Raw genomic sequence first — 11721 nt, forward strand, 5'->3', positions numbered from 1 at the left:
TGACGGCACAGGTCATTTTATAGAGCCGTCTGTTTATTAATGGGCCAATCGGATTGCACCATTTAAGGCACATCGTAGCTTTAAATCTTAAATATCACACTCGATTAACTTCTTTGGGAATAGACTTCTCTCATTCTAGCAGCTTCTCCATAACGAGACTGAAGATGTGGTTCATGGGGACAAAACTCGGCCATTTTGCGGATTGCCCACGGCTGCATCAGCATTCAACAACAATGCTGGGCCATCTCGCTCAATTCAGGTGTCTCACAAGAGCCCCTTATATCAAGCACAAGCTCGAACACTTGTCAAGGTTTTACCAGCCGGCCCTGGGAGCCCCTTTTCAATTTGCTGCAGTTCCCACACCTACTGAAACAGCCCTTAAACAGAATCACAGATTCAGGACTTTTCTATGCGAGTTCTCAGGTCACCAGCCTCAAAATCTCTACCCCTCCTTATCCAAGAGAAAACAACAACAAGCTAAAAACAATGTGTCCATTAAGTGTCCCTCTTTTTGGGGCGAGGATTGGGGTGGCCAGCCACAAAGGGGGACAGGGCAGTTTTGGAGAGGGAATGGGGGCCATTTTGGGGTCGACATGGCATGAAATTGAATAAATAAATGAAAAAAATCCCCTCTTTGTGCAGCAGAGCCAGAGAATGGCCTGTGGCGTTGCCACAATGAGGGACCCCAGCAAACCTTAACAGACTTCTTTCTCTCTGAAGCCGTAATTCACATCTCTACCCAACCCTCCAAAAACTCCCTCAGCTCCCCTTCACCCTCCAACCAGTCCCTCGCTGTCTTCCAAGAGAAACCCTTTTTGGCGGAGCCAATCACCAAAATACAAAGTCTTCTTTGAGTCTTGTCCAGTTTTTTTTCTCCCACTTTCACTCACTTCCGCTTTGAAGGACTTTAAACTTCAGGGCTCTTTGAGTAGCTCACATGGGCGGAAACTAAACACTACAGGGGGATGAGACAGTGTCTCGACCACAGAGGACAGAGACAGCGCTGGACTAGAGACTTCTTGTTTAAGACTGCCTACTCATCAAGCCCCCATCAGCTCCGTTGCATTAATGAACATATGATGCACATGATGAATATGTGAAATACAAATTTCCAATAACACTTACTGTGATAAAATCCCCCAGCTTGGTACTGGCTTCAGTCCATCAAATTGTTGCTTTCAATAGGTTTCACTGCTGCAAACATTTAAATCTTCTGAGCATGCCTTGTTTTTATTGGCCAAGTTGGCATGAAGCATGTAAGAGAGAGGAGGGGCATTTTCACCACCTCATTCAGCTCGATGCTCCCACTCCCACAGTGGCTGTATGTAATGAATGTGTTATAAATATCCTTCATGATATCTCAATTCATTCTCCATCACAATTATAGACTCACTCTCAATTCTGTCACTCATTACACGTCTATAGGAACAAAAGACAGAAGCACACGGCACTCGTTCTCACTTACTCCCCTTGTGATAATGGGAGTGGAAATAGCTTGTGGCGCTTATTTGTGTGCTGGAAGACATGTCTTTATATTTGTTTCCCCATTTGTACACTGAATGTTAACAGCCAGCAATTCACACTTGCACATCTGCTTCAACCTGTGAATCTGTTAAAATGCTCTACCTTTATCTATGTTTGACATGTGTATTTATATTTAAGTCTATACTGCTGAGTGACATAGTCTCCTCACAGGGAACCTTCAGCTTTCATCTTGGCTAAATAATTACCTAATTAATCACCTAATTTCATCTCCACCCGTGCTGACACGAGGCACAGGTTTGTCTGCGAGCCCTTTTTCTAAGTGGCTTTCCTGTTGAGGGGTGACATGTGGCGATCAGGAGATAACATCATGGACCAGATTGCAGAGGCCATCTGTACATTTGGACCTGGGTTTTTTTTTGGTGCTGACAGACGTAGGGATCTCAGACTGAATCAGAGAGTGGCGAGTATGGTGTCGAGTGAGCCATCAGAGGCCTGTGAAGCTTCCGACTGACCTCAGACGAGCTACAGAAAGAGATCAGCTGATCATTTAAGCTACATTCAGTTTGTGATTTTCCATAATATCTGTACACGTGTGTGTTTTATAACAAAAACATGTGTTTGCTTTCACATATGTGACGTCATCAAGCAAAACCAAACTAAGAATGCCACACCTGGCATTCAGCTGGGCAGACATAAACAGTGTCATGGGCACAGACAGAGAGAAACGGTGGTAAAGAACCAAATCAGAGTCCCGCACGACACAATAATGTTCATTTGGCAAAGCAGGGAGGAAGATCATAGAGAACACCCACTGGCCCTGACTCAAACAGTATTTACCAACCTGATAGAGAACAGTATTTTAATGGAAAGACAGACGGCAGCTAGTTAAAGCCCTTTCTGGCTGAAAAGGCCTCGTTCTAGCTCTGAATACACTGATGCAACTGGCCTACATTCTATCCCAACCTCTCATTTTGACAGCCACTAATGCCACTAACCAGTGTTAGTTTCCACTTCCGAACGAGTGAGGAACTGAAAATTGTAAAACTGAATCACATGTAATCATATGATGAAAAGATCATTCCTGGTAAAACCCCATTAAAACAATGGCTCCATTCACCCTCAAGTCTCATATCTAACCTGTAAAGGGTCATGTAAACCACAGCTGGAGGCAAAGATCCCCCATTCATTATGTCAAAGCGTTGTACCAATTCCTATAAGGCTTTCTATCAGCACGTGAGAACAAAATCATCACAGTAACAGCTCAAGCAAGTATGACTCAGGCCTTTAATCATGTCATGTAAGTTGGCAAAAATGTCATAACATTGAACAATTGCCTAGATAAAAAGCCCCTCGGCAACCAGGCCCAAGAATTTGTCAGCAGCTGTCGTGAACAGTTATAACAACATAGTCAGCAGCCTCTTTAACTCGTGGGGTTAAATAACAACAACAGGCAAAGATCTCCACTAATTGGCAAAGGGAAATTGTTTAACTTCCAGATAATGTTTGACAAAGGGACAATCCTGACGAGATAATTTCAGCATAAGCCTTCCTTGTTTTCTCCTCTGTAAATGTTCTCTGTTCGCTGTTGTGGCAATTTGCTAGAAAAGTTCACTTGCTCCACGTAGGTATTGTATTCATGTTACTTCAAAATACATTTGTTAAACTGCTTCTGTATCATGGAACAAGAGGCAATAGAAGAACTACGACACACTAAGTGTGTGGTGTGTGTCTGACACTCCTTTGTCCCATTGTGTCATGTGAACAGCTTCCTGGCTGGACAGCACACAGGCCAGGCCTTTGCTCTGAGCCGCCCTGGTCGGGCAACACTTCAACAGTCCTGTAATCGAACCCAGGCTTTATCAAACACCTTTGCCATATTCTCTACATTGAAGAAGCTTTGTGAAAAGTTGTTGTATGGTTGTTTTGTGGAGGTGAATGACCTCTGACCCTGAAAGAAGCCACACATCTGGTTGTATTTGAGAAAGCAAACAAACATTGTAAGCCTGCTGCCACAGTTCGTGAACCAAATAGGAAGCTCCCAGGGGAGAGTCTACGCCAAGTCCTCCTGCAGGTCTCCATCCATTCTGTTCATTCACCCTTCAAGAGTGTTCTGAAAAACATGCTGCACAGTTACTGCACCCGGTATCCACCCTGAGAAAGTACTTGTCTCAACTTTGTCCGAATCATGATCTCCAACGGGACATCTCATGTTGCTGCGCTTCTACAATTCAGGCCAGGTCACCCACTGTATCGTATATCAGCCTGTTGAAAAGCACTGCACAGAGCTTTTCACACGCACGCAGTGGTAGTGTCTCTTATTTGGTGTTTGCTCCAGTCATAATAACCTGCAAAGTCTATCTGGTCTGCATTCCTGCCTTGTCTGATACTTGCCACAGTGACATCAGTATGCTAATGGCTTCTGGTTCATGACTTCCTTACCTCCAAACACCTCAGATTTCACAGCACCCACTTCTTTAACTACATAACCACTGCCAGAGAACCATTCAAAAAGAAACATTTAAGCCAGAAAAAAAAAGTCGACATTCGCAAAAGTCATCCTTCCATATTGATCATGCAAAATGACTTTTCTCCTACGCTACTAAACACTGTAAGAACCCGCAATCATCTCTTGTGGAAGAGGGGTGGGGGTTGACATCATGCCTCCGGGTGTTACAGTGGTTTAGACTTGTTAACTTGAATTCTTAAAATTCCTGCTGCAGTCTTATGCCTCAAAGAAATGGCTTATCAACACACATGACTAAAAAAAGCACCAAGATTAACTTGGAAACTGGCATTTACCCCATTTATGCAACACGCTGCATTGTGATGAGTTAGTCTGGCACTGTAGCTGTAGCAAAAGCTGCACGGCAAGGTACCGATTGTCCAGAGTGAGGTGGAGGGATGCACAGTGGCAAGTCAAAACAGTAACGTCATTTGTATCTATCAAAGGCAGGTCAGTGGTTTATGCGCTGACCTCAGGTTAACGTGGAGATGCAGTTGTTAGTGGGCAAACAACTTTGACAACCGGCACTGGTTTGGAAACAGATGGCCAACAAAATACTCAGAGTCAGAGGAGCTGTTTTGACCACCATTTAACCAAAAATGTTAAGCTTTCTCCCTTTTGCTTCATTCGAACACCAGCATATCTGCTTCAACTGAATTCCACCTTCGAAGTTACAAGCTACATGATAAAGACTCTGTATCCTATATCTTTAGTTTAAAGCCCAGTAATAATAAAACCGTCACAAAATCCCAGCAGTCTGTCCATAGTAACTGCTCTACCTGCTGTTAGGACTCCACGGGCTATTTTCCCCCTTCACTCTTGCTATACATGAGATGTGTGCCTGTATTTGTATGACTTCAGTGGGGCTGAGGCTGCAGTGAACTGAAACCACTAGCATTGTGGCCAAGATGAGAGTTAGAATCTGAAGCTATTTATACACCCTTAGCCCAGAGAAACTTCATACTGGTCTTTCCCACCAAGTGGGGAGGGCTGGAGAGATGGAGTGGAGGAAAAAAGAAAGGAAAGAGGTAGACACAGGCTCATGTTTGGAGAGGAAACTGGCTTCCTGCATGTCTGTCTTCCTGGGCAGCAGTCGGATAATGTGTTTGTATGCATGCACACATGTCATCCTGTTTGCTCAGCGAGCCGTGTCAACAGTAACTACAGGTGGACATATAGAAAAGTCAACCACAGCAAAAGAAGAGGAAGAGGTGTGAAAGAACTGCAGCTATACAGTGTACGTGCAGTCACACAGCAAAGCACAATGTCATTTATCCACACAAACACACATCAGACGTGTAATCTCACTTGTGTGTGGCCCAAAGTAAGGGTCACAGAGGGCAGGATTTCCAGATGTTTCCTATTATCCCGCAGTCCTGGCGAGACCTTCATGGTCTCCCTACTCTCTGTCTCTCACTTCTCCGAAACAAAAAGGAAGGTCAAAAGCTGACTAATTTATTGGCCACATGATTTCACTGTTGTCTTTGCTGGACAGGTTTCACCAAGACATAAAAAAAAGAGTGTGGTCATAGAAAAGACAGCAGCATTCAAAATGGCAAAGCCCCATTTTTATGGTTTTGAAGGAAAATCCCTCACGTCTACCGTGTATGACGCCACTGACCGTATTCCCGTCATAGATAGCCTACATTTTGGTGGATCATGATGGGGAAAATCCAGTTGCCTGGATTAAATCAACAAAGTGATGCCCTGAAGAAAATCCCCACTAATCTATGGCACTAAGAAATGATCAATTCAGACACAAACAAGAGAATTTGTTGCAAGAAAAGCTTTAAGAGGGCAGTTATCGCTATAAAACTGGAATTGAAAAGATTTCAGCTTGTTTAAATTAGGCTGCTTCCACTCTTCCTCAAAGAGACAACAGACTTAGAGATTCGCAATGAGAACGCTGAGCAAAATGAATCCTTTCATCCCTCTTTTCACACCACCAACCCCCTTCTCACCTCTTCTCCTCCCACCATCCCTACATACTTCCCTCCAGCACATTGGATGAGCTCGTTGGCGCTGGTAATTGCCAGGGGATGAGTGACATGCAGAATGGCGGAGATGCCAAAGCCAGATAAGCATCTCTTCAGTGTGTCATTGCAATCGTTGCGATTGAGAAGCGATGCTGCACGGGGGCCAAAGATCCAGGAGGTTGTGGCAGAGCACAAAGGGAGGTGGAAAATAAATCAGTGATAAGGGTGATGTGGGCGGTCAATGAGGTGCCGCCATTCAATCGGCTACTGTTCAATTTCTACCATGGACGGGGAGGAAAATGAGAGGAAACAAAACAGTCAGGTGCCTACAGATAAGGAAGAAGCTGAGGGGGTCTACATAAAAAAGCAATTTTCTGAAACACTTGGCTATGTAATATATTTTGGACTTAAATAGTTATACATAGACGCCACGTCCAGATATCTCAGGGGCGGCTACACTTGAGTTTGACAGCAGAAAGCGTTTCAGTGATCTAAAAATGAACAGTATGTCAGGTTGTGGGGTCGGTCCCACAAAATCAAAACTTCATAGTCTGCGCTGTGGTTGTTAAACATACAGCGCACAACAGTGGCAACCTCAAACCATGTTTCGTTTTCAGTCATAGGTGCAGTTTCTTGACTGGGGGGGGACGCCTCTCACTGTCTAGCACCTACGTTAGACCCTTTTCTCATCTCCACGTGCATGTATAACTCACACAAGATGCATAAATATATCAGGCAGTCTCAGTGAGCTGTCAAAGGGCATTCTGGGAAATGTAGGAGCTATCTGACTGAACTAGACGAGGCAGGTTGAGAGAAAGCAGACACTCGAAAATGTGAAAAACATCACTTACCATCACAAAATAACTCTTAGAAACACAAATAACAGCGTCACATATAACTGCTTCGAGAACAGTCTGATTCTATCACTGCTTTAGCCTCTTCACTGAGACGGACCACGCATAACCCAACCCACCCACCCCCCCACCATGAACCACTCTATATCTTTACTGAAACCATATGTTCTGAGCTCCCACAGCCATACTTCCCTTATCAACACCACAGTGAGCTGCATGGTGACAAAGCCTCGGCTCCCACTGAGGGAAGGGGAGCAGTCTCGGCTGGACTCTAGACGTAGAGCATGGGGGGGGGGGGTTTACAGAGGATTGGCATTGGTGGTGTGGGCTGATGTTTCTTTTCTCTTTTTGTTTTGAATGTCCATGTACTCCTTTAGCAATCTAAGCTACTGAGCCTCAATGCCACAAAGTCCTCCTTGTAGAGATTCAGCGGACTGTGGAATGGTCTCACACAGAGCTGCAGCGATTAGTCGATTCATTGATAAGTCAATTGAAAGACAATTAATTGCCAACTATTTTTATTAACATTTGCTGGTTCCAGCTTCTTAAATGTCAGGATTTTCTGCTTTTTCTTTTGGGTTTTGGATTGTTGGTTTGGGTTCTGGGGAATTATGATGATCGAATTTTTTCTCATTTTATAGACTAAACGATTAATCGTGAAAATAATATGAAGATTGATCAATAATGAAAATAACTGTTAGTTGCAGCTCTGGTCTCACGTGTACACACAACATATACTATAACATATAGGGTAAATCAGTATGGAGCATCATGCTTTGGCATCAAGGCTTGTTTACACAGTATGTGCCCATATGTGAAGATGACTGGTAATGAGGGCAGTCATATGCATCTATTCCCGCCTACAGAAACATAGAAATCAGTACGGTACATAACTGGCATGTCCTTTCTTATACTAAAAGGGATGATTCATTGTTTTGATTATTGAGCAAAAAGCAGCATTCATTATCAAACTGCACATGTGCAAGTGTTGAATTAGTATACCATCTGGCTTACCATGAGACCCAACAAAAATCCCATAGGCATGCTATACTAAGACACAGGTGATAACAGAATTTCCCTCAAGCCTGACCGCATCACTCCCCTCTGGCAATTAACCGTATGGTTTAAATCAAGACATGCCAATTGACGTGCTGATGGGGAAGAGCACAGTGGAAGGCACTGGCACTGACAGCTTTCAGATGTTCACAGGAAAAAGCTCCCAGACCTCTCTGATAAATCATTGGGGCTTTGTCTTAATCATTATGCCGGAACAGGGTTTCGGGGGGAGGAGGTCATAGCATGTCCCTCTGCAGCCTGCTCTGTCTTGTAACAGAAGATAAGCCTTGGCTGCCTCTTGTGTAACCGAGAAAGTAAACAGTACCACAGAGATTGACCCCAAATGTTAAAAGATGCCTACACAGAAGTGTAGAATTTAAATTCACGCGGTAAGCGAGTTCAGGCTTCAGCTGCATACATCGTCCTGAAGCTACATTATGTGGGTATAATTTTGAGGAAATCATAAACCTCTGACTTGAAGTCTGTCAGATCATTTAGTACCTTCGTGACACTAAGCTACTGTGAGCCATCTGTACAGATGAACACAATTATTTCAAGAATTTTGAGGAAGTTTCTTAACACGTGACACCACAAGAGAAAGAGGGAACCATGACCATGTTTGACAAATGCCTGTCAGATGTTGAAATTGGAAAATTTACAGAATCATTAGCACATTCATAAGAAACAGACTTTTAGCTGCGAGTAAAAATGATAACAATCAACGGCTGCCTTTTCAACCTTCGAGTCAGCAGGGTGCCTAAGCAGGTTAGAAGATGAATCCCGAATCCTTACCAGGTCAAGGGTGATGTTTTGTAGCTGACCCTGACCTTTGACCTTATTGTGGAGGGGGCAACAAATGAGGGGAGCTTGCAATAAAGCATAATAATAAAGTTACATTATTGCTGTCACATTAAATGCAGTCAATTTTGAATTAACCACATGTTGACAATGCCTCAGCTGGAAACAGACACCACCTGCACTGTGCAATCGCCATAGATGACAAGGCAAGGATGAGGGGAGGAGAAGAACAATGAAAGATGACAAGGAGAAGTGACAAATTGAATAGTCTCCTGTAGGTGAGAGCCATCTATACTGGCACTGTGTTGTCGGCTGAAAGGAGCGTGTAAAATTTCCAGGACGTTCATTCATCAGAGGCAGCTGATGTACAATGAGTGAATAAGTCGCTGTGCTGAAATGATTTCTTATCACTGTCTGGAAAAGGGAGGCGTGGCGGTGTTGAATGCTCATGAATATCTATTTATTTGCAAAGCCAGTGTGAATTGAGCTCTCTTTTGATTGTTGTGAACCTGAGCTTTAACACACAATGGAGAGGTGTGAATGATGCCCCTAGCATTCATGCCCGTGTGGAAACCCTCACGCCTACCTCCTAACAAATCTACCCAGGAATATTTTTCCAAAATTACCTGAATGTGTTCATTGATAACGTTAGGCTAAGATGCAGCAAGTTAGACACAGGCAAGTCTATGCTCATAACATTTCCAGCTGGCTGTCCTCTCTCAGAAGAAAGCTGTCAATTAATGTCTGTGTGAAGAAAGCCAGCCTGCAGTTAACAAAAACTGTAAACCAGAGATGCGAGGTGTGTCTAATTTCTGCAGCCTGTTTATTTATAAAAACAATAATGGGATTAAAAAGTTAAGATTCTAACAGAAATGCTACCCTTGTGGACAGAACGTCACACCAACCCCAATACGAACTGCTGATGGTTTAATCTTCATGCCCAGTCTGTGAGATACAGCAGGGGAAATTATTAAAGTTCTTTTTTTTTTCTTGCAACTTGTGCCACTTTATGTAGCTTATATATGCCGAATTGAAGAGTGTAGCCTGTTGTTTCATAAAATGTCACCAGGCGTTTAATACAACGTACCAGACGTGTGTGTTGGCCAAAAGGAAATACAACCTTGAATTGAAAGATTTGTGATCGGGGTTTTGGGGCAGTGTTCTGCCCGTGTAGGGGTGAGCGGAACGTGAACACAAGCAACGTGAAAGGTGATGTCAAACTTACCGACTGCAGGAAAAGCAACGTCCGAACATAATCCCTCTCGGTGTTCAGTATTTCGTTCAAAACACAAAGCCTGAGCCGCTGCTGTCGGTCCGAGTCCTTGGCGGCGTGGAAACCGTTCTCCAGATGCCCGTCGTCCTCTTCCATGATGGTAAGTCAACCCCTTACAAAAGGTCGCTCTCAACAGAAATAATCTTCTTTCCCTAAGTGTTCGCGATTTGCTCAAGTTGTTGCTTCAGTCCATTCTGCAGCAGCGATTTTCCAAAACCCTCACGAGCTGCGATGCGCAGCGCACCGCACACACACGCACACACACACGCACACACACACACACACACCGGAAAGTTCGCCAAAAAAAGTACCAAAACGGCGAGCGGAGAGCCTGGCTGTGTGGTCGCGGCACCAGCTGAGAGCGGGCAAGGCAACAGTAGATGAGTTCAGACCAGAGAGACGACAGAGAGGAGGAGGAGGAGGAGGAGGAGCAGCAGGGACCCTGTGCCAGAGAGAGAGAGAGAGAGAGAGAGAGAGAGAGAGACATACACACACACACACACACAGGGGCCACAGCTCACTTCTGCCCAAACAAACAACACGTTCACAGACACATCAGCACCTTAAGTTATGGCCAAACACTGTATCTTACATCAATTACTGTAGTAATGAATAACTACTCCAAAGGAAACAAGCGATACCAGATAAGAACCAAAAAAAAATGACTCCAGCTGCACTAATTTAAGTCTGCTTACCAGGGAATGCCTAAAACACAGTACGAACCCATATAAATACATTAAAACGTGTAATAAAACTGAGCCCAACAGTCACTATATTGTCTGTGTTTCTGTATTGTATTATATCCTCTTTCAGTTCCACAATGAAACGTAATGTGTGACATGGATACAGCGTGCTCCCAGGCTCAACGGAGATTTAAACATATCCTACAAATTTTAAAAGATTTCTTCTTTTTATATATATATATATATATATATATATATATATATATATATGTTGCATAGCCTACCTTTAACTCCACCCCCTCTCCTCAACGTTTAGCCAACACCTGCTGCTAAATATAAAGAATTTAAAGTGAACAAAATGGTAGCTAACAGTTCAAACGTTTATACGCCAATTCAAATGTTAATTGTCAAAGTGGCAATGTGCTAGCAATTTAAGACAGGAATAAAGGCTAAATACTGGCCTTTAGGACTTCCAGGTTTCGTGGAAAACTCATTTAGAATTCTTGAAACGAACATTTTTTTTTTAATTGAGGACCACGACCTGTGCCATTAAATGTTTACCCGTCACAGCATATAAGCTACCCCACCTGTAGCTAGCTAGTAAAACCACAGAGGAAGGCGCCCCCTGGTGTACACACTTGCAGAACGAGCACGGGCGGTCTGCTGAAGCCACTCACGTTCAATTCGCTTTGAAGTGTGTTTAGCACCGACTTGTCTCGCGCCTCTTTCGGACTCCGCGCGAGCTCATTTGAGTCTCGCGCCTTACTTGTGCTCCTCGGCCGCCGGTGGCGGTCTGGTCATGGGTCTGTTTTTTGTTTTTTTGTCGTCGGTCAGCCTTGTATCTATTTCATCCAGGTGTATGAGCAGTGTAAAGGGCTCCCAGCCGTGCTAGGCGGAGTGAGCGTGAGTGCGTCCTCAAATAAAGATTTAACTGTGAAGCTTTCATCAAGACTTGCCGTTATGGGTAGACCAAATACAAACGGTATTTTCGGTTACAGTACGCTAATACGTAATTAAGAGCTTCGGGGCGCGGAGGCACACCTACTGTCACAGGTCTGGCCACGGAGCTGACGGCCGTTTTATCAAGTAATAT

The 11721-nt window shown here is 44.0% G+C and overlaps 1 protein-coding gene across 2 annotated transcripts in view; it reads right to left on the minus strand.

The window, feature by feature from the left end:
• The window catches only part of prex1 (phosphatidylinositol-3,4,5-trisphosphate-dependent Rac exchange factor 1), a 77053-nt gene extending 67012 nt beyond the window's left edge, over positions 1-10041 (minus strand). For both annotated transcript variants that reach the window (XM_070909963.1, XM_070909962.1), the window contains exon 1: positions 9898-10041. In XM_070909963.1, the coding sequence (XP_070766064.1) occupies positions 9898-10041 (144 nt within the window). The remainder of the gene's footprint in view (positions 1-9897) is intronic.
• Between the last annotated feature and the right edge of the window lie 1680 nt (positions 10042-11721).

This window comes from Enoplosus armatus, chromosome 8 (genome assembly GCF_043641665.1).
Source record: "Enoplosus armatus isolate fEnoArm2 chromosome 8, fEnoArm2.hap1, whole genome shotgun sequence".
Classification (NCBI taxonomy): Eukaryota; Metazoa; Chordata; class Actinopteri; order Centrarchiformes; family Enoplosidae; genus Enoplosus; species Enoplosus armatus.